This window comes from Pongo abelii, chromosome 5 (assembly GCF_028885655.2).
Source record: "Pongo abelii isolate AG06213 chromosome 5, NHGRI_mPonAbe1-v2.0_pri, whole genome shotgun sequence".
In the NCBI taxonomy this organism is placed as follows: domain Eukaryota; kingdom Metazoa; phylum Chordata; class Mammalia; order Primates; family Hominidae; genus Pongo; species Pongo abelii.
Window position 1 is genome coordinate 73,813,354 of NC_071990.2, and position 23,960 is coordinate 73,837,313.

At 42.9% G+C, this 23,960-nt stretch overlaps 1 protein-coding gene across 3 annotated transcripts; it reads right to left on the reverse strand.

Moving 5' to 3' along the window:
* Positions 1-1,144: 1,144 nt before the first annotated feature.
* On the reverse strand, positions 1,145-22,976 carry KHDC1 (KH domain containing 1). 3 transcript variants are annotated; one of them, XM_054557748.2, is made up of 5 exons: positions 22,752-22,976; positions 22,592-22,668; positions 2,262-2,386; positions 1,911-2,093; positions 1,146-1,583 (listed from the first exon to the last, which is right to left on the reverse strand). In XM_054557748.2, exons 3-5 carry the CDS (start codon positions 2,371-2,373, stop codon positions 1,384-1,386), a joined length of 495 nt encoding a protein of 164 aa, XP_054413723.1. In that variant the 5' UTR covers positions 2,374-2,386; positions 22,592-22,668; positions 22,752-22,976; the 3' UTR covers positions 1,146-1,383. The 3 variants fall into 3 exon arrangements, with proteins under 3 accessions (XP_063580932.1, XP_054413723.1, XP_054413724.1); XM_063724862.1 differs by lacking the exons at positions 22,592-22,668; positions 22,752-22,976 and adding an exon at positions 14,549-14,833 and having other exon boundaries at positions 1,145-1,583; XM_054557749.2 differs by lacking the exon at positions 22,592-22,668 and having other exon boundaries at positions 22,752-22,936.
* Between the last annotated feature and the right edge of the window lie 984 nt (positions 22,977-23,960).

Here is a 23,960-nt window from a genome sequence, read left to right on the forward strand (position 1 = left end):
GCACTCCACCCTGGGCGACAGAGCGAGACTCCGTCTCAAAAATAAAATAAAATAAAAAGATGTTCATTCATTTTTCAACAAATAATTATTAAGGCACTGGGATAGGCCACAGGACTAACTGAACAATTCAATTATAGAAAGAAAAAAGTGGCCATTATGTGTAGACAATTTATTTTGGCAGTCTGTATGACAGTCTGTAAACAACCTGAATTTTTTTTTTTTTTTTTTTTGAGACAGAGTCTTACTCTGTCACCTATGCTGGAGTATGGCGGTGTGATCTTGGCTTACTGCAACCTCCACCTCCTGGGCTCAAGCAGTGCTGCAACCCCAGTGCCCACCTTAAGCAGCTGGGACAACAGGTGTGTGCCACCACACCAGGCTAATTTTTGTATTCTTGGATGAGACAGGGTTTCACCATGTTACCATTGTCTCCAACACCTGAGCCCTTCTCAGACTCCCAAGGTGCTAGGATTACAAGCATGAGCCACAGTGTTCGACTACTATAACTTGAATTCTTTCAACATTTTCTCTAAGTGTTTTTCTACTGTGAATATGATCTTTTAACCTTTATTTGGTAATTGGCCTTCTGAAAACCATGTAATTAGCAAATCTTGCTGGCTTCAAATTATGTTCCAAATTCAACCATTTCCTAACACTTCAACCACTCCACTCTGGTCCAAGTCACCATCGTCACTCTCCTAGAGTACTGCAATTACCTCATTATAAGATACAGGCTGCTGGAGAAGGGGCAAATTTGAAGAGGAAGAGTTCAACTGAGGACAGGTTTAGCTTGCCATAATCTTGCCTAGACAGATCCAAATATAGACTCGGCAATCAGAGAACGTTCTTCAGTGGAGATTCAGGAAGCCTTCGTATTTGATTTAATTCATGGCATGAGGGACTTCAGAATCCATTGCTCCCTGAAAACCACCCCATCCACCCCCACCCACAAACTTGGGCAATCAGGGACAAGGCTGGCTACCTCGTGTTCACCAGGTTCCCTGGCTGCCTACTTCACCAGGCAGTTGTGGTGGGAACACCTTCCATCTCTATCTGGACCCTTCCTCCCACCTTTCCGTTCTCCCCATTTGTCTGCACTTTAAGGTCCAGGAAAACTCTGGGGTGAATAATTTCATCCTAAGGAAAGAGGACAGCACATCGAAGCCTTTGCATCATAGGTAGCTTATTTTATTGGATTGCTTTGCCAATAACACTTTCTTACATTCAAGAGACTTCCCTCAGACACATGTCTAGAAGACCTGAGAGGGACAGGTCCTGACCACAAGTTCAAACTTTCCTCAGTGTCTTTCACGTCTTTCTCACCAAAAGTGAAGCCAAGACTACTCCTCTCATCCCCACTTCCCAGGGGAGATCAGTCCTTAATTATGGATACAGTGAACTCAAATGGAATCCCGAACAACCAATCACTTGGTAAGGAGAATGCTGAGGAACGCTAAGACACACGGTTCCACTTATCCTGGGAGCCAAAGACAGGTCTCCAGTGTACGGTGGCACACTAATGGAGGTGACCAGGTCATCGTTGGTCAGGGGCTGGCTTCGGACACGTTCCAGCATCTCCAGGCCTGCAAAATAAGTGCCCAGGGCTAATGAACCAGGGCCCATAACTGGGGCCCATTGGCAGGCCTGGACTCCATCAGGGAGGCTGCAGGGAGGATGTCACCCCAGCCCAGGCCTTCCAAGGTAGCCCGTTTACACCTCCCAGCTACCTCTCCACCTTAAGCAATCTCATGCCACAAAAAAAAGATGAGCACTTTTCTTCCCAATGAACTCTGGGAAGCACTTGGATTCCCTAGCCACACAAGGGATTCTTCAAGAATCCAAGATGCTACACAACTTAGCCAGAATTTCACCACCAAGTCCAAAACCACAGTTCAGCCAAGGATACCTACCTCGAGCATGATGATAGGAGTCCTGGCTCCCCACGCAATAAAACATGTGCAGCAGCCACTGCCTTGCCCTATGTGGTCCGACTACAGTCACACGAGTCTGGCCTGTAGCTGTGAACCAACTCTCCAGCTGAATAAGGGTGTGGCTGTGCACCTCAATGCAGCGAAGGTATGTGTCACCATGCCCTGTGAGCATAAGAGGTGAGAGGAGGGTCTGTCAAGCACCAGCCCTTAGGGAATGGCGAGGTGGCCTTCAGGGTAGGAATATGTGACTGATGAAGGTGGGAGGGGAGAGGAAGAGTGAAAACTGAGAAGACAAGGATGAAGGCGGGGACGTTAGCAAGAGCCACTCACCGAAGATGAGCTCCTCCTGGTCCTCTTCCATGTGAAACACCATTGGTGCATGAAAGTTTTGAGGCAGGGTCCACCACGGCTTCTTGCTGAGAGCACTCGTTCTCATGTCCATGCTCTGCTCTGACCTGATACAGAATAGGGCCAAGTCCAAGCAACTGGTTGGCAAAAGACTTGGAAAAGTGAGGGAGGGCCTAGACTCTGTCCTTAACATAGGGACCCAACAACCTGCCCCTTGAACTACCTTAGGGTGAGTGTACAATCCCGGTATCTCTTCCCAAGATAATTCATTCCAAGTAATTTTCTGTTCTGAGCTTAATCCTTCATGCCAAACTTAATCATCTGATTAGTGCTTGCCTTTCTGATGCCCTGGAATCAAAATTTTTTCTTCATTCTAAATTCAAAGGATTTTGGAGCAGATCTACTGGGTATGAACCAGGACAGGAGTTGAGGGATGGAGGTGCAAGAAGGCTCCAAATGGGCTCCCTAGATTTGCATAGGTGTTGACAGTCACCCAATGACCAGAGTGTATTCCAACAAGACGGGGTTTGTTTGGTGTGCTGCATCAAGGGAGAGCAAACAACACGGGAAAATACACTTTACACAAACAGAAGAATGTTGTAGGCAGCCAACTGTAGGAGTTAACTGGGTGAGTCTAAGGAGTGTTTAGGGTGTAGTGGCCAGTCTTCTAAAATGGGGCAATTTGGTGATTATCCTGCTAAATTTATCTAGGAAGGGAAGTAAAGAGATTAATGTGGTCTTCATTGTGGAATGTTCTCTCTCTGGTTTCAAATATAGTTACAGATGGACTTTTTACATCTTATTGCATGACAATCACTGAGCAACCTTGACTGGTTAAAATATTTAGCAACAGATGTTTATGTATGGTAGGGAAGATTCAACTATGCCTGTCAGCTCCCAACTGTGAGTTCCTAGGTGTTTTTTACTCTTCAGCCTCCCCTTTTGACCAAAGAAAAGTCAGCCATCAGGACTTTCATCTGTGGGGTTCAGATCTACACCATTGTCAGAATCCACTTGTCACAAGTTTATCGGGAAAACGTTCTCTACATCTGCATACAGTTGGTCTCTCATGTACATTTTCTTGCAAAATATACACAGTGAATATATAATGACTCTACAGTAGCACTTAAGGCTGAACAAGATGTACTAGTCAAATTCAGGTAAGTGCTGGAAACAAAATAGTTATTAATCTTAGCAATAGGTTGCAAAGACAAAGAACTAGATTTCAAAACCAGGCCATGAAATCATGTCCCAACTCCATCTGAATCTGTTCTAGAGAGACAGGTAGTCTTTTAACCTTGCCACAAAACTGTTCTGCCTGAACAGTAATGTTTTAGCGAGGTGCTGCAAACAGTATTTGCTATCAAACAAAAGCTGTCCTTGGCTGGCCAAGAAGAAACCAAAAACTATGAAATCATTCATAACCACCATGAAACTTTAATTTAAGCTAGGTTGCTGGACCTCCAGAAAAGAAATAGTGTCATCTATTGATTTCTACTAGGACCAGAGACACATTTTGGACCACCTTTTCTAGTCATACTATTCCTATTACTGGAATTGGAGCTCCCAGAGTACAGATGAAGAGGGAGTCGGTCATCTCTCCTGGAAGGTCTCCTGAATAGTCCATACTTGCCTCATTTTATGTGTCTGAGTACCTTTCTCAAAGAAACATCATTTCCTATAGAAGTAGATGTTTAAAATATTGAAAAATATTATTAATAAAATAGTTTAAAACTCACTCCATATTACACTAGATAAGTTTGTATAATGATCTGTGACCTGATATCCACATAAAAAGTAGTGCCTTAGTGTTGCACAAAGTGAAAGGGATATGGGGTGTATAAGTGTCATTTACCACAGTGAGAGCAGGAAAATTAATTCTTCAACATGTGAACATTGCTTGAGTGAAGGCTGGGGAGTCACTGAAGATTAAGGACTAACACTGCAAGGAGAGACTCATACATTATTGCAATAATGTCAGCAGACATACTTTGTTGTTTGAGGTCAGTGTTCAATATTGATAAAACTAAAGGTAAAAATTAATACTGTCACGAAAATTCAAATTCCAGAAGAAACCTGTAGAAGAAAATCTGCCTTTTGAAGTGTTGAATAGCTATTAAATTTTTGTTAGTGGAATCAGGTAGAGGATAAAAACTGCATTAGTCAGATTTAAAACAATGAATCGGGGAGTGGTGACTCATGCCTGTAATCCCAGCACTTTGGGAGGCCAAGGCAGGGGGTTGGGGGGAGGTGGGGCGGGGGGGGTCCGTAAGCCAAGATTTTGAGACCAGACCAGGCAATAAAGGAAGACTTCATCTTTACTAAAAACTAAAAAAAATAGCCAGGTGAGGTGGTGTGCACCTGCAGTCCCAGCTATTCGGGAGGTTGAGGTGGGAAAATTGCTTGAGCACAGGAGTCTAAGCCTGCAGTGAGCTAGTAACACAGCACTACAGCCTGGGCGACAGAGCAAGACCCTGTCTCTTAAAATATGATAAAAAATTAAAAACAATAGCTATAGTCTGCAAAAAAAGCACAAGAAAGTTTTGCCTTTCCTTAGGTGGCATGGAAATTCTGTACTACAGAAGATTAAGATAAAATATAATTTGTGAAATAATCTTAAAACTTTTGGTTGGCCTCTAGGGGACAACTAGGCACTTTGATAATGAGAGCAAAATTTTTAAAGGAGGGCAAAGATACCAGAACATGTATCTTGTTTTATTGTCTTGGGTGAAAGTATCTACTTGGTGTCAGCAGCTTGAACTGAAGATGTTGGTTTGGTCGTCTTCTTCCAAAGATCATTGCTCTGGAAGATACTTAAGAATCCTCAGTTTATGGTTCCTCAGTGAATTCCTTTCCATTGAGGACAAGGGTAGTTTTTCCTTTGATTTTTAGAAGTCTTTTCCAAAAGACTAAATCTTCAGATTTCTAGTCATGCAGAGACTAATTAGATGGATATTTGGGGAAGATTGTTGTTACCTATTAAAAGCTAGATGCATCAAATGAATCCTTTGTAGTATTTAGAAACGTGAGCTTGTGATATGGCAGAGTACAGGTTCAGGAAGTGAATTCCTAACTGTATGGAGTAGCCTATGGATCCCAGGAGGAGTTGATATTGCCATCAAGGCTAATTAGAAATTCCCAAGACATGGAAGTTCAAGTCTTGGAGAGCGTTCTCAAATTTAGTGTTAGAATTCATTTTTTTCTTTCTAATTGTTCTAAATATTCATTTGGTACAGCAAGTGTGTTTATTATTGTTAAAAGGCATTTTGGAGCTGTTTTTTTAATAACAGTCACGGGAAACGTGTGCCAGATACACCCCCCACCACCCAATCACTGAAGAATACGTTGGAATTCCTTAAGTCCAGAATAATAGTCAGGCAATTTTATCAGCAAAACCTTCGCTGTCTATCAGGAATATCCTCAATCCTTTCTAGAGATAAGCAGACAATGGCTAGAACGTATTTACAAACCATCAGTATGGCAACTGCTTTGGTTAATGCTACTTGTTTAGCCTAGTCGTAAATTATTTCCTCAGGATTCCGGGTTATTGGACTTTGAATGAATCTCCACTTTATTATATGGCTACCCCCTTGGGTAACAGCAAAGCTTCTAAAAGTTTTTTAATTTCTTGCCATTTTTAATGAGACTTTCACAAGAGGTCAGAAAAACCTCTTAATTTCCAAAGTTCTCTGATATGGAGCAACTCATCACATATCTACTGCCTATGTAAATATTTGCTTTTTTTTTTTTTAAGCAGGCCCCTCCACCACTCAGAAATATTACCTCTTTTAATCTCTCCTTCACCGAATGAAGGAGAACTATTCAGCCACTTGAGCTGATTTAACTTCTGGGAGAAGGTCATACACTAACAGTAAATTTAGAATTGTGATAGCATAGACTACTTGAAAAATTCTAGTTTACATTTTTAAACATTAATCATTAACAAGAAACATTAATATTTTAAAAAGAACTTTCCAAAATATCTGTAAAACGCATGGACAGTTCCCTAAAACAGGTCAAATGATCACGAACACTCCCTTCTCAAGTAAGAGAAGGAGAGTTGTCACAAGAATTAAGGAGGGCACTGACAAATCCCCAGGGACTTTAATTTACCCCATAACGTATATTATGAAAGTCACCAATTGATAAGTGACAAAGACATTTTCTTCTTTATAATCAAGGTCTTAACAGTTATATGCCAGTCTGTAAAATAAACCAGAAGATCATTTAACTTTAGAAGTACACATCATTTTATTACAAATAACCTAAAAAAATTTTTTTTTCTTTTGACTTGTCAGTTTTTTGTGTTATTCTAAGCTTGGTAACCAAAAGAACACTCATAATATGTTTGAGTCACTCAAAATTTGCAGAACATCAAGCAAACCTGAATATTCCTTTTTATATATAAATTAGAAGAGCAAACATTTTTATTAACAGTGGTCATTCCAAGAAACCAAAATAAACGGCATCCTAATAGTTTGATTATTTTGCACATTGGGCTTGAATTTTAGAAAAAAAAAATAAGTCAACTTTATTTTTTCCGTTTTTTTTTTTTTGAGACAGAGTTTTGCTATTGTTGCCCAGGCTGGAGTGCAATGGCATGATCTCAGCTCACTGTACCCTCTGCCTCCTGGGTTCTAGCAATTCTCCTGCCTCAGCCTCCTGATTAGCTGGGATTACAGGCATGCACCACCACGCCCAGCTAATTTTTGTATTTTTAGTAGAGACGGGGTTTCACCATGTCGGCCAGGCTGGTCTCGAACTCCTGACCTCAGGTGATCACCCACCTCAGCCTCCCAAAGTGCTGAGATTACAGGTATGAGCCAACACGCCCAGCCCAACATGTTTTAGAATAGAGTAGTAGTGGTTGAAATGTATTGGGATGTATTTTGAAGACAGAGCCCTCAGGACTTTCTGATTTCAAGATTTGGGGCAAGTAGCTCCAAAATAAAATGTTTTTAAAAATTTGATTCCATACTTCCCCCAGTGCCTTTCCACCTCTTCGTCCTGCAGCTGTGGCAGCACCAACAGCAGTTACCCCAACCTGAGGCTGCTCCCTGGGTAATACCCATAGGCCCCCTCAGCTGAGCCCCTTTCCGTGCCCCACAGACATCCATTTGAAACAATCAAGTGGACGGCCGGGCACGGTGGCTCACGCCTGTAATCCCAGCACTTTGGGAGGCCGAGGCGGGCAGATCACCTGAGGTCAGGAGTTCATAGACCAGCCTGGCCAGCATGGTGAAACCCCGTCTCTACGAAAAATACAAAAATTAGCCAGGCATAGTGGCACGCATCTGTAATCTCAGCTACTCGGGAGGCTGAGGTAGGAGAATGGCTTGACCTGGGAGGCGGAGGATGCAGTGAGTGGACATTGCACCACTGCACTCCAGCTTGGGAAACAGAGCGAGACTCTGCCTCAAAAAAAAAAAAAAAAAAAAAAAAAAGAGAGAGAGAATCAAGTGGAAGTGGTAGCCCCTTGCAAGAAGGAGATTCAGTCACACTTGCTGCTTCCCCTCAGTCAAAAAGCGGGGTGCAGCAAGCTAGGACCACTAGGTGGCCCTGGGAAAACACCAACACCCACTCACTCCTTTCCTGTTGCAGGCTGTTTCCCCCAGATTGGAGAGAAATGTGAATGCCTCCAACAAGTCTGTTCAGGTACAGCAGTGGAGTCCCAGACCTGGCACCAGGTCCTGGTCCTCCCTCCAGGTAAGGCATCGAGACTGGCTATAATGGGTTTTGCCAGTGGGAGACAGACCTGAGGAGAGAGCCTGGGTGGACTATAGTGAGAAATATGAGACCACATGTGCATCTCCTGGAAAATCATTTTGCACAGTCCTGAGATTGAGAGCTTGGAGCATCCCCCTTCCTGCTCCCTCTTCCCTTCCCCTCTCCTCTGTCTTCTACTTTAATCCGATGTTCCACTTCTCTCTCTGTCTCTCTCTCTCTCTGTCTCTCTCTCTCTCTCCTCTCTATTCTCTCTCATCTTCCCTTCTTCTCCCTCCTTCCTCTCTCCCTTCTCCTGGTTTTCTTTCCCTTGTTAGAGAAGACTGCCTTTTCTCAGAGGAAAGACTTAGGGTGAAGTAAACAGAAAGATTTCTTTTTGCCCAGAGGGAAAAATAAGATAGAATATACAATCTGAGAAAATTAGAGTACAGAATGCAATTACAGAAAAGAGGGAGTTAACAAGATATCCCAGCCCTTTGGTCAGTGAGGCGAAGCATCAGGTGTGACTTAATCTCCCTCTTCCAAGAGGTTACCTCTTCCACTTGATTCTTTCAAATGAACAAATATTAACCAACAATCCAATCCACTTTCAATTGCTTAATTACTGTTCCTTTTAAATGCCAACCATCTGACTTTCCCTGTTTCCATCTGTCCTGTGGAGCTATTTTGTATTGCATATCAGTGTTAATGTCTGAACTTCAAGGGATTTTTTGAAGAAAAAATTATAAATACACTATTACATTCCTGAGGTTTTCTAGTACAGCCTTTATGTTGGGAGTCAAAAAAAAAAGGTAAAGTTTCAAAACATTTATTTGTAAGTGACACCAGTGTTAACAGGACACTTGGATTTCTACTGAGAAAGCTAATCTTCTAGTTAGCTTTGTGTACATGTTGATAATCACTTTCTCAATTATTAACCCTTGAGTGAAATAAAGAAACCATTTAACTTTTGTGTTAAAGCTTAAAAAATAAAAAAATCCAGCTCACCAATGTGGTGGCTAACATGAAGCTGAGGCAGGAGGATTGCTTGAACCCAGGAGTTCAAGGTGTGCTATGATCATGTCATTGCACCCCAGCCGAAGCGACAGAGTGAAACCCAGTCTCTTGAAAAAAAAAATTGTATTCAACATTGAAAAAGTATCTTTGAAAAACAACAAAGTACTTACATACTGGGTAGGGGTGGCTGCCAGCTAGGGCCAGCTGGTGCCGCTGGAAAAATTATTCATGCATAATTATGAAAATAATATTATCCAAAGTACCATATAGGACCACAAACACAGAGTCAGAGATAGTGTGTGGTGAGTTGTCTAATGCTAGTTATGCACAATCTTGGTAACCTCATATTTTAGAGCAATAAAAAAGGCAAGGTTTGCAAGTGTAACACATGGAGTAAGTAATCATCTTTATTTCGTATATTCATGGGAAGCACACACGCACAGGAAGGAGAGGAGCCCTGGTGCTCTTAGCTTTGCCTGTCTCTGCTGGATGTGGACTCACAGAAAGACGGACACATCTGAAACCAAAAGTGTCAATAACTTTCTGATGGTAGAGGGGTTTTATTTTTGTTTTTATTATTTTGTTTTGTTTTTAGAAACAGGGTCTTGCCCTATTGCCCAGGCCAGAGAGTAGTGTCGTGATCATAGCTCATTGCAGTCTCAAACTCCTGGGCTCAAGTGATCCTTCCGACTCAGCCTCCCAAAGCACTGGCATTACAGGCATGAGACACTGCACCCAGCCTGATGGTAGAGTACTTAAAAAGCAGGAATATGTTAACAAATATGCACTCAAATAAAATATAGTTTCTATTGCATCCTACATGAGTTTCTCAAGATTCCTTATACTTGAACAAATAGATAATCTATGAGAAACTGACAGCTTCAAATGTATGGATTTCATTTAGCACGGCTTCTCATGTTCCCAGGTCATAAATCCATTTCTTATTCAGTGGCTCTATCACGCTGTCAATCTCTGGCTCACAATTGCAGTTTTTCAACTCCCAGATGATGTCAAAATATAGAAAAATAGAACCCTGTTTAGTGCTGATGGACACTAACTCCTAACATCAATTGAATTCCAGGTGATTAGTTTAGACTAATCATGATAATCTCATTCCCCTTGCCAGTGATTGCTTTAGGAAATGGCACATGTCCCAGTTTTGAAATTAAGCAAAACCTAAAGGAGGCTTCCAGCAGAGGTTGTCTCATTTCTGAAGACAGACACAAGAAAGAACTTGTCTCTTCTTTCCTTCTCACAGTGTTTATAGCAGGATATGATTTTGGAAATAGCTACAAGTATTTTGCTACCAACCTGAAGAGGAAGCCAACACAAGGTGGAAAGGGAGGCAAACCAAGAAACTGAATTTGAGCCCTTGGCATAATATGCCTGGAATGCCTGCTATTGGCAATAATACAGTGCTTTATTAGCATCCAACTGGACCAGTGTTCCCTGTTACTTGCTGTTCAAATCATGCTACATGATTCTGGTCCCTTTTACATACTATTCTCATTTTGATTGATTGTGCTCAGCAATGTTCCACTCTCCAAGGAGGGAGAATGAACTGTAGGTATCAATGTTTTATCACATAAAACCTGAAAAGTGAAAAGCACAAAGTATATCTTGATTATTTTCATTCATAAGCACTTTCCAAGTTACAGAATATTAAGCATCAAATAATTTTTTTTTGAAATGGAGTCTCTTTCTGTTGCCCAGGCTGCAGTGCAGTGGTGCAATCTTGGGTCACTGCAACCTCCACCTCCCGGGTTCAAGGAATTCTCCTGCCTCAGCCTCCCGAGTAGCTGGGATTACAGGCATGCTAATTTTTGTATTTTTAGTAGAGACAGGTTTTGCTATGTTGGCCAGGCTGGTATCGTCAAACTCCTGACCTCAAGCAATCTGCCCGCCTCGGCCTCCTAAAGTTCTGGGATTATAGGCTCAGCCACTGTGCCCAGCCTAGCACCAAATAATTTATAATCAAAATGTATATGCAGTAGTTCTGGCCTTATTGAGTACCAAAAAATCCTCACCACTTTATCATGTAGCGAAAAATAAATAAATAATGAGAGAAAAAGTCATATTTATACATTAAAAATCAAAGTCCTTCAGTTGGAATTCTCTTACTGTGTATCTCACTGGACAGAAATCCTATTAATACAACTAGTATGAGAAAGTCTGCAGTGATATTTCTATCAAACCTGAGAAAATACACTGGGAATAGGTCCAATAAATGTAATAAAAGTCAAAAAATTATTCTCAAGGACACTAGACTTAATGTTGAATCAGAGAACCTATAGCGAACAAAAATACTATAGAAAGCCAATCACTGGCCCTCTAACCTAAACATGTACCAGAAAAATATTTACATCTAATGCATAAAAAGTTTCAGTCCCCTCTTAATTTTTAAGTATCACTGTCTGTATACTGGAAAATATAAACATAAAAAGAAATGTTTCAATGTCTTCTATTTTGGACATAAGGAAACTCACATTTCAATGAATTGCAACTGTACTAAAACCATAGATTCAGCCATTTTGCACTCAAGGAAGTACACAGTTTGATGACAAAAATAATTTAAATTAAATCGTATCCTTTTTAAAAAATTCTTTTTTTTTTTTCCTTTTCTTTTCTTTTTTTTTTTTTGAGACAGGGTGTCGTTCTGTCCTCCATGCTGGAGTACAGTAGCAAGATCACAGCTAACTGCACCCTCAGCCTCCCGGGCTCATTCGATCCTCCCGTCTCAGCCTCCTGAGTAGCCCAGGCTGATCTTGAACTCCTGGGGTCAAGCAGTTGGCCCATTTCAGCCTCCCAGAGTAGAGGGGTTATAGGCGTGAGCCACAGGGCCCAGGCCTTGGCCTAAATCATATCTTTTTTTTTTTTTTTTTTTTGAAACACAGTCTCACCCTGTCACCCAAGCTGGAGTGCAGTGGTGCAATCAGGGCTCACTGCAACCTCTACCTCCCAGGCTCAAACAATTCTCATGCCTCAGCCTCCTGAGCAGCAGGGACTACAGGCCTGAGCCACCATACCCAGCTAATTTTCATATTTTTTGTAGAGATGGGGGTCTCCCTATGTTGCCCAGGCTGGTCTCTAACTTGTGGGCTCAAGCAATCTGCCCTCCTCGGCCTCCCAAACTGGAGGGATTACAGGTGTGAGCCACTGCACCCGGCCCTAAATCATATCCTAATAATAATTTTGTTGAAAATTTTTTTATAGATATCACAATGTATTTAGAGTAAATTAGCTCTTCTAGTAATTTAGAGCAATTGTCAGACAAACATTTTCTATAAAGGGCCGGACAGTAAATATTTTATACTCTGTGGCATGAAGTCTGTGTCAAAACTAGCCTCACTCAGGCTGGGTTCAATGGCTCACACCTGTAATCCCAGCACTTTGGGAGGCCAAGGCAGGCGGATCACTTTGAGCTCAGGAGTTGGAGATCAGCCTGGGCAACATGGCAAAACCCCATTTCTTCAAAAGATAAAAAAAAAAAAAAAAATTAGCCAACCATGGTGGCTCACGCCTGCAGTCCCAGCTACTCAGGAGGCTGAGGCTGGAGAATGGCCTGAGTCTGGTAAACGAAGGTTGCAGTGAGCTGCGATCATGCCACTGCACTGCCACCTGGGCAACAAAGTGAGACCCTACCTCAAAAAAAAAAAAAAATTATCCACTCATCAAATGCAGTGCAAAAGGGGTCAGAGGCAATACATAAACGATGGGTACTGCTCTGTCCCAATAAAACTTTATTTATAAACATATATTGAATTTTATATAATTTTATGTCATAAAAGATCATCCTTTTGGTTTTTTAAACTATGTAAAAATTTTAAAATAATTCCTAAACTACAAGCTCTACAAAACACAGGCATGAAAAAGGCTTAGTCCTATCCATGTACTAAATAGTACAATACTTCAATAAATAAAAGGCTGCAGTTTTATTAATGCATGAAAAGACCAACCAGTGAAATAGAACAGAAAACCAAAAATACACCCACATACATGCATAGAAATTTAATATTTAATAAAGGGGACAATTCAGATTACTGCGGAAAAGGCGGATTACTCAATCAAGGATTGAATTATCATTGGAATAAACAGGTTAACCTGCTGGGCGCGGTGGCTCACGCCTGTAATCCCAGCACTTTGGGAGGCCGAGGGGGGTGGATCACAAGGTCAGGAGATCGACCATCCCGGCTAACACGGTGAAACCCCGTCTCTATTAAAAATACAAAAAATTAGCCGGGTGTGGTGGCAGGTGCCTGTAGTCCCAGCTACTCGGGAGGCTGAGGCAGGAGAATGGTGTGAACCCAGGAGGCGGAGCTTGCAGTGAGCCGAGATAGCACCACTGCAGTCCAGCCTGGGCGAAAGAGCGAGAGTCTGTCTCAAAAAAATAAATGAATAAAAAATAAAATAAAATAAACAGATTAACTTATTAAAAATCCATTTGAGGCCAGGTGCAATGAGTCACACGTGTAATCCCAGCACTTTGGGAGCCCAAGGAGGGAGGATCGCTTGAGCCAAGGAGCTTGAGATCAGCCTGGGCAAGATGGTGAGACCTTGTCTCCACAAAAATAAAAACAATTAAAAAATTGGCCAGGCATAGTGGTCCATGCCTGTAGTCCCAGCTGCTCAGGAGACTGAGGTGGGAAGATAACTGGAGCCCAGGAATTTGAGGCTGCAGTGAGCTATGATCACACCACTGCACTCCAGCTTGGGTGGCAGAGTGAGGCTCTGTTCTCCAACAACAACAACAATAACAACAACAAAAAACAGTAAAATTAGACTTAAATATATATGTAAAATAATAAAAATAATAAAAATTCATTTGAACTATACCTAACAACCTAAATCGAATCACACCTCAGGAACATCAAACATTTAAATGTAAAAAAGAAAACTCAAACCATACCACAGGAAACCATTAGCAAATATTTTATAGTCATGGAATAAGGAGGGCATTCGTAAGAATGAAACAAAATCCACAGACAATAAACATAAAAAGATTCAGGCTGGGCACAGTGGCTCATGCCTGTAATCCCAGCACTTTGGGAGGCCGAGCGAGGCAGGTGGGATCACTTGAGGTCAGGAGTTTAAGACCAGCCTGGCCAACATGGAGAAACCCCATCTCTACTAAAAATATAAAAATTAGCCAGGCGTGGTGGTGGGTGCCTGTTATCCCAGCTCCTCAGGAGGCTGAGGCAGGAGAATCGCTTAAGCCAGGGAGGCAGACGTTGCAGTGAGCTGAGACTGGGCCACTGCACTCCAGCCTGGGTGACAGAATGAGACTCTGTCTTAAAATAAAAATAAATAAATAAATAAATAAAAGACTACGTAGCTATAAGAAATTACAAGAAAGTGTTTCTGCTCTAAAATGCAACCATCCACAAGATATATTAAGTTAAAAAATGGCAAGGTGCTAAAGAGTATATTGTATGATGCTATCTATACAGAAAAAAGAAGAAAAGAAATTGTGTATGTGTATTTATCTGAGAACTAAGGGTACACAATAAATTAGAAACAGGTTTCTTACAGCCAGGAGCAGTGGCTCATACCTGTAATCCCAGCACTTTGGGAGGCCGAGGTGGGTGGATCACGAGGTCAGGAGATCGAGACCAGCCTGGCTAACACGGTGAAACCCCGTCTCTACTAAAAATACAAAAAATTAGCTGGGTGAGGTGTCAGGCGCCTTTAGTCCCAGCTACTCAGGAGGCTGAGGCAGGAGAATGGCGTGACCCCGGGAGGCGGAGTTTGCAGTGCGTGGAGATCATGCCATTGCACTCCAGCTTGAGGGACAAGAGCGAGACTCCGTCTCAAAAAGAAAAAAAAAAACAGGTTTCTTACAAGAAATGATACTGTATAGCTGACAGACAAGACTTGGAGAGTATCTTTTTCATTAAAGGCACTTTTTGAATTTTGAGCCCAATAAAGATATTATATATTCCAAAAACAAAATTTTAAATTCAAATAAAAATGACCTAGCTGAATTTTTTTCAATTATCGGTTTACTAAAAAAAAAAAATAAACTTTTTTTTTTTTTTTTTTTTTTTTCAGAAGGGGTCTCTTGCTCTGTCACCCAGGCTGGAGTGCAGTAGTGAGACCTTGGCTCACTGCAGCCTCTGCCTCCTAGGTTCAAGCAATTCTCCCACCTCAGTCTCCCGAGTAGCTGGGATTACGGGGCACGCCACCACGCCCAGATAATTTTTGCATTTTTAATAGAGACAGGGTTTCACCATGTTGGCCAGGCTGGTCTTGAACTCCTGACCTCAGGTGATCCACCCGCCTTCTTGGCCTCCCAAAGTGCTGGGATTATAGGCATGAGCCACCACACCTGGCTTTTTTTTTTTTTTTTTTTTTTTTCAACCAGTTTCCTCAAGAAAATGCTTCAGGCAAGCATCCTTCAGTGAGATCATTGCTTGCGGTCATTAGAAAGTGACAGGTCAGACCAGACATGGTGGCTCATGCCCGTAATCCCAGCACTTTGGGAGGCCAAGGTGGGCAGATCACCTGAGGTCGGGAGTTCAAGACCAGCCTGGCCAACATAGTGAAACCCCATCTCTACTAAAAATACAAAAATTAACTGTGCACGGTGGCGGGCACCTTTCATCCCAGCTACTCACGAGGCTGAGACTGGAGAATCGCTTGAACCTGGGAGGTGGAGGTTGCAGTGAGCTGAGATCGCACCACTGCACTCCAGCCTGGGTGACAGAGTGAGACCCTGTCTCAAAAAAAAAAAAAAAAGAGGTCAGACTCCTTAAACTACATTGACGTTTATACAGACTTACAGAGCCATGATTGCCGAGCCTGAAGTCTGAATGCAGTTGGAAATACTGTGGTACCTTAGACAATCATGAGATTCTTCCCTAGGAATGTTTTAGTAAAATCAAAGTGGATTACTTTCCAAAGGTCAGGCATATACATTTATCTCCTTAGGCCTAGTAATTTAGAATGTGCTTCACTCCTTTACAGGTCCTTTTTTATTCAGTATTAGAATAAATTCCTAGCCATTAAAAAGACTTTCATTCATTGATTCAACAAATAATTATTTAGTGCCTACTATTCGGCAGGTGCTGTGCTACGCCTCAGGGGCATTATAACATTGAACAATTCATTTCTAGAAAATAGCTTCATTGAACAACTGTTGAGTATATTATTTATAAACTTATAGAAAATATTATTCTCCCATTCAAAAATGGCCATTATGTGTAGACAATTTTTACTGGCAGTCTATGAACAATCTGAACTCTTTCAACATTTGCCTTATAGACTCGCTCCAGGTTTCGACATAAGCCAGTCAGGGAGTCTGGCGTTACAAATGATATTTGGTCATCAAAAAGCAGCAGGATAGAAACTTCTAACAACTATTAACAGCCAGTTTACCAATACGTAAGCATAATCTGCCAAACATAGCTGGTGTAACTGGTGACTTCACACTTTAGCACTGCACATTTTCTTCTCAGCCAAATATGTGACAATAATAACAACATGGTAAGAGAAAGGTGCCTGTTGTTATAAGACATTTCCACATGTCTCATCTCATCTCATATAATCCACACTCCCGTTATCCCCATTTTACTATCAGGAACCTGATTTTAAGATAAGTTTCAATAGGTGTCTAACTAGTAAATGGAGTTCGAACTGGAACCCAACTCTCCTCATGCTAAGGTTTATATTCATTCTACTAAGTCATGGGCTTAGTGTTTATAAAATAAAATGCTTTAAGTAAGTTATCTAGAGGTGCACCTGAGTTAACATAATTAAAATTACCAGCTGATCCTTACAAAAAATTTCCCAAAGAAGGTTCTGACTAATATATATTAAAAGGCATGGCCAGTGGGGCATGGTGGCTCAAACCTGTAATCCTAACACTTTGGGAGGCTGAGGCAGGCAGACAGCTTGAGCCCAAGAGTTTGAGACCAGCCTGGGCAACATGGCAAAACCCCATCTCTACAAAAAATACAAAAATTAGCTGGGCATGGTGGCATGCACCTATAGTCCCAGCTACTTGAGAGGCTGAGATGGGAAGATTGCTTGAGCCCAGGAGGTCAAGGCTTCAGTGAGCTTTCATCATACCACTGCAATCTGGCCTGGGTGACAGAGTAGAGTTCATCTCAAAAGAATAAACAAAAACAAAAAGCAAGGCATGGCCTTCCTTAGGAATTTGGTTTGGGGATTCTCTAACAATAGCAACCAATTGAGGGTGTCTGGGCTCATGGTTGGGGATTTTTGTTTGTTTATTTGTTTTGAGACGAAGTCTCACTCTTTCGCCGGACTGTAGTACACGATCTTGGCTCAATGCAAGTTCCGCCTCCCAGGTTCAAGAGATTCTCCTGCCTCAGCCTCCTGAGTAGCTGGGACTACAGGTGCACACTACCACACTCGGCTAATTTTTGTATTTTTAGTAGAGATAGGGTTTCACCATGTTGGCCAGGATGGTCTCAATCTCCTGACCTTGTGATCCACCTGCCTCGGCCTCCCAAAGTGCTGGGATTACAGGCGTGAGCCACCGTGCCTGGCCCTTTTTGGTTCTTGATTATAATTCATCTTTAAATAGTTAAGAGCAACTTGTGCTGTTTGATATTCATGGCCAAGTAAAACTCTTTGACCCTCAGACAAATAGTATGATTTCATATATATGAAATATCTAGGCCAGGCATGGTAGCTCACACCTGTAATCCCAGCACTCTGGGAGGCCAAGGCAAGAGAATCGCTTAAGGCCAGGAGTTCAAGATCAGGCTGGGCAACATAGTGAGACTTCATCTCTACTAAAAATTTTTAAAATAAAAATAAATTGGGCCAGGCACAGTGGCTCACGCCTGTAATCCCAGCACTTTGGGAGGCCGAAGGTGGGCGGATCACTTGTGGTCAGGAGTTCGAGACCAGCCTGGCCAACATAGTGAAACTCTGTCTCTACTAAAATACAAAAATTAGCTGGGCATGGTGATGCACAACTGTAATCCCAGCTACTCTGGAGGCTGAGGCAGGAGAATCACTTGAATCCGGGAGGTAGGGGTTGCAGTGAGCTGAGATCGTGCCACTGCACTCCAGCCTGGGCAACAGAGTGAGACTGCGTCTCTAAATAAATAAGTAAGTAAGTAAGTAAGTAGTAATTAAGCAAGCCAGGTGTGGTGGCACGCATCTATAGTATCAACTACTTGGGAGACTAAGGTGGAAGGATCACTTGAGCCTGGGAAGTTGAGGCTGCAGTGAGCCATGATTATGCCACTGCACTCCGGCCTAGGTGACAGAGAGAGACCCTGTCTCAAAAAAGAAAAAAAAAAGAAATATCTAGAATAAGCAAATATATCAGCAAAAGGTCTCCTACTACTGCTTGACCTACAAGAAAGAGTCAAATAAGTGTTAGCCCAGTTAAAGTGAACGTTGAGTCTCTGCATCACAGCTCATGCTGTTAGTAGGAAGGATGCATTTGACCATTCCACAAGATTAAAAGATTTCTTACTGAGAATCCAAGGGCCAAAGGCGGAAGGTGGAGGGGGTGATCAACTCTGAAACCTAGATTCAAAAAGCACTTCTATGTGACCTCAGAAAAGGTACCTATCTCTCAGCATCAGTTTCCCTACCTGTAAAATGGTATTAATCATTCCTAATTCCCAGCAGTTGCTGGATCACATAAGTTAATGTGCCTGAGTGCAAGGCTGCGAGCCTTCTGCCTCTCCCTAAGACACAGGTGAGCTGCTCATCCAGCAGATGGAGATTGTCTGGAAGGGCCTATTGGGCTGCCTACTATCGTCTCAAGCTTTGAGCTGCTAGGGCTAGAGGCCTGACCCAACGGGAGCCAACTGGTGAGAGGAATGGCAGTAATTGCAAGGGCAGGGCTTGCAGGAAGAATTTTTAATAGAATCTGCTGCTCAGGAGCCTTACACAAATTCCTTGGGGCCCTGCTTCTTCCTACTCCATGCCAGGGCAATACTGGGAACAACATGCTCTTAAGGGAACCTGGTGGCTTAAGACAGAATATTTTGAGATTCAGATAGTGTTTTACTTTCCCGTGTGGCTATGAAAGTGATTCTAGAGTTGGCACTCAAGTCCAGGTCCCATCTTTCCTCATTTTGGAAGGCTTTCTGCTGACAAATCCAATATGCTTTTTTTTTTTTTTTTTTTTTTGAGACAGAGTCTCGCTCTGTCGCGCAGGCTAGAGTGCAGTGGCTATTCATAGGTGCAGTTATAGTGCACTAGCCTGGAGTTCCTGGGCTCAAGCCATCCTCCTGCCCTAGCTTCCTGAATAACTAGGACTACAGCCATGCACTACCACACCTGGCTAAATCCAATTATTTTAAATTAGCTGGAAGAAGAAAGACATTGGGGTTCTTCTTACTTCTCCTTGAGAGGACCAGATTTGGTCCCCAATTTTTAGAACAAAAATATTTACATTGAGAAAGCCAAGGATAGATCAAAGGGAATGCAGAAGCAGTCACATACTAGTTACATGCAGCAAGAAAGTCATCCTTTAGATTTACAAACTCCTTGTCATGTTGTTTCCTCTCTTGGCCCCTTCTCCATACTTTTAAACAAGCATGTTGTGGTCTAAGTTGAGAGCTTGACAAGGTTTTTGCTATGGTTGAGACATCAATCTCTTTTGTAATTGAATCTATTCACCAGGGATAGTGTGAGCAAACCATGTTCAAGCTCTTTGTCTTTGTCCTAACTAGGCATTTACCATATAAACAATAAGAAACAAGCCCCTGCAAGTCTTTCTTTTTAACCAATTATCTGGCTGTTTATCTTGCTGTAGTCCTGCCTTCATTAAAAGCTGTCCAGGGGGTAGGGCACATTCTTTGGAAGCATATCTAAGATGCCAATTTCTTTGCATTTCAGTGAAAAGTAAGTCATCAGGGTATTTGGGACATCTCTTCAAGCTTTTCTTGATGGTCTGTATCAGCATGGCCCCCCTCCTTTCCAGCTTTCCTCATTCCTACTTTAGAGTCCGCTATTGTGCCTTTATGCCTTCAAATTGGGGTATACCCATATATCCATATAAAAAACATTTTTCTTTCTGTAGTCATTACAGGGGAGTCCAGTGTGATTTACAGAACAAATTGAAATCATTCTATCAAGATGTAACAAAGAATTAAGGGGAAGGGTCTGGGCTGGGGAATGTTAATTAGCCCCTAACCCACCCTATCATCTTTCTCTAGTTCACAAAGATAACTGTCAATTTATCCTCAATGTTCAGAATAATGCCTTATACCTAGTAAGCAATCAACAAATATTTGTTTAGAGAATGAGTAAACTATTACCATAGTTTATTTACCTGCTGAAATTATATTTTTCTAATTTTAAACTATTATGCAAAAAATGTTTCCAGTTAAATATTTTGCATACCTCTTTTTGAACACCTGTTTATCTGTAGAATAAAAAAGTTAAATTAGAATGTCTGAAGCAATGTTTTTCATTATAATCAATATTACTTCAAAGATTACTTAATTTTAATATTTTAACTTCAATTAATACTGCCAAATCTACCCCCACCCCTAGCAGTGGCTATCCTGATTTATACTTCTACTAAGAATATTCACTTTTCCACAAAATTGATATTTTCAAATTTCAGTTTTAGCCAGTGTGGGAGAAAATGGATCTCTCTATTGTTTTGCTTTGCATGCCAGCATCACTAGTGCAGTTAAGCATCTTTTTTATGTGGTCAGTTTTATTTCATTCTTACTTCTTCATCTATTGTCTATTTATACATTTGCCCATTTCTCTATAGGGTTGTCTTTTTCTTATACATATTTGTTTTCACTGTCTATTCCAGATGTTAATTCTTTGTGCACTGTATGTTTCCTCTTTTTAAACTTTATTCATGGCATTTTTGTTCTATGAAACATTTTAGCCCATAATCTCACATCATGGAAGAGTAATTACCTTGCAAACCTCTCTTGTCTGCTCCTACTCAGTAGCATCAAATCCAGTTGATTCAAGTCTTACCCTCTCTTTAGAGGAAATATAGTGTGGTGATTAGAAGCATAGGCCAGGCATGGTGGCTCACGCCTGTAATCCCAGCACTTCGGGAGGCCGAGGTGAGCAGATTACCTGAGGTCAGGAGTTTGAGACCAGCCTGGCCAACATGGTGAAATCCCGTCTCTACTAAAAATACAAAAATTAGCTGGGCATGGTGGCACATGCCTGTAATCCCAGCTGCTTGAGAGGCTGAAGCATGAGAATGGCTTGAACCCAGAAGGTGGGGATTGTAGTGAGCTAAGATCACGCCACTGCCTGGCAACAGAGCTAGACTCTGTCTCAAAAAAAAATAAATAAATAAAATTTTTTTTTAAAAATAAGCATAGACTCTAGGACCAGGCACAGTGGCTCACACCTGTAATCCCAACACTTTGCGAGGTCGAGGCAGGCGGACCCCTTGAGCCCAGGAATTTGAGACCAGCCTGGGCAATATAGTGAAACCCTGTCACTACAAAAAAAATACAAAAAAAAAAAAAAAATAGGCTGGGAGTGGTGGCTCACACCTGTAATCCCAGCACTTTGGGAGGCCAAGGCCGGTGGATCACGAGGTCAGGAGTTCAAAACCAGCCTGGCCAAGGTGGTGAAACCCCGTCTCTGCTAAAAATACAAAAATTAGCTGGGCATGGCGGCAGGCACCTGTAATCCCAGCTACTCAGGAGGCTGAGGCAGGAGAATCACTTGAACCCGGGAGATGGAGGTTGCAGTGAGCCAAGATCACACCACTGCACTCCAGCCTGGGTGACAAAGCAAGACTCCATCTCAAAAAAAAAAAAAAAAAAGCCTAGCTGGGCAAGGTGGTATGTGCCTGAGGTCCCAGCTACTCAAGAGGCTGAGGTGAGAGAATTCACTGAGCCCGGCAGGTTGGGGCTGCAGTGAGCCATGATGGTGCCACAGCACTCCAGCCTAGGCAACAGGAAAGAGGCCCTTCTCAAAAAAAAAAAAAGCATAGACTCTGGGGCCAAATTGATGTGCTCAAGCAAAGGTTTTGCCACTTACTGTGTAACCTTGGGCCAGTAGCTTAACCTCTCTTGACCTCACTTGCCTTCTTTGTAAACCAGAGGTGATAACAGTATACCCATTTCATAGGGCTGTGGTGAGAACTAGATGAGTTAATACATTCAAAAAGCTTAAAAGTGTCTGGTGCATAGCAAGTGCTACGTAAATGTTAAACCTTTCCTGCCCTTTTCATCTGCTCCTCCTTTTCCTTTTTTCTTGTTACAGCATTCCTTCTTTTTTTCTTACTATTTCCTCACTATGCCTTTGCTTGAATACTAAAAAGAAACTACTGGTCCAACAGCAGGCAACACCTCATGCGATTACTTTAAATGACTTCAAAAGAATACAAATATATCCAGCACAATAGTTTACATTTTAAAGGTGTTACACCCATTTTGTTTTGAGATGTGTCAACAAAACCCGTGTTTCTTTTCTTTCTACAAGTTTAAAATGTCCCCAAATCAATTAACAATAGAGGAAAGTCACGCTGTTTTAATTTTTCTCTTTATACTGCTATCTCCTGTTTCCCCTGTTTTTACACTTCTTTGCAGCTCACTTTCCTTATCTGTAAGATATTCTTAGGATGAACTTAGTAAGAAATGTGCAAGATCTAGATGAAGACCCACCAGATAGGATGCTCTCTTGCAGACACGCAACTCACTGACTCAACCAATGAGGAAATTATCCCACAAAGCAGATAATCCTAATGGAGGGCAGAATTCAGGACTGAGCATCTCAGTGATGCCGCCGGGAACCCAGGCTTCTCTGTCCCTTCACCGGACTAACCGAGTTCGAGACCACACGGGGGTCAGGTAGCCAAGGCTGGGCTTTGACGGTAGGAATGAAGGAGGTGAGGGTGGCGCGCCGCAGGCCTGGGCCACTCCCTGAGTAGGGCGGCGGCGGCGGCGGCGGCAGCGGCTGCAGGCCCGGCCGATTGGGAGGAGACAGCGGTGCCTCCTGGGCCGCGCACCCTACCCTTCCCGGGGTCCCGGCTCGCGCCGCGGCCGCGCGAGGCGCGCTCGAGCGGAAGTGGCGGCGATCCCGCCGGAAGCGCGCGGCTGCGGCGCGGGAAGCAACCCAGAGCCCTCCTCCCACCTGCTCTGTGTAGGAGACAGCCTGCGGAGCCCACTGCCGGCGCGCCGAGAGCCCAGCAGCTCTTGAGTCCGGGAAGCAAGGGTGGGCGGAGGGACGAGCCAGTGGCAATGACCCAGACTCCGACCCCCATTGCTGACCCAGCGGAGCTGCTTGGTGAGTGGCCTCCAGGCGGCATCTCTTGCTCTCAGCCCGGAGGGGGTTTTGGGGACCCAGGCTGTGGGGCTGCCTCTTCCCATGCCTTCAGTTCACCCAGAGATGGGGGTGAAAAAACCTAGAGACCCTCGGGAGTCGGTCCACCAAGAGAGGTCCAGACTCCCCAGGAATGTTGCCTGGGGAGGGGTGTCGCGGGGGGATGACCCAGGCCCACCCTCTGCAGGGCACTTAAAATGCGCCACATCCCCAGTGAACAGCCTGTCACGCATCACACCGTGGTGTATTTGAGATCCCATCTGCCACTTGGGCTGGAGGGAAATGAGTGTTTTTGGGTTTCTTGTCATTGCTTCCTGCGGATTCCATTTTACTCCTGTTGGTTTATGGCCTCAAACATGAATTTGAAGAATTTGGCCCTCCCTGGCAGTATTGGGAAGAAGACTGTTTTGTTCAACTCCGTTTGGACAATTAGTTGGGAGTATTTACAAAAGGTCGGGCCAGGCACGGTGGCTCACACCTGTAATCCCAACACTTTGGGAGGCCAAAGAGCAAGGATCGCTTGAGCCCAGGAGTTCGAAACCAGCTGGGGCAACAGAGGGAGACCTTGTCTCTACAAAAAATTTAAAAATTAGCTGGGCATGGTGGTGCACGCCTGTAGTCCCAGCTATACGGGAAGCTGAGGTGGGAGGATTGCTTGAGCCCGAGAGTTTGAGGCTGCTGTGAGCTGAGATCGCGCCACTGCATTCCAGC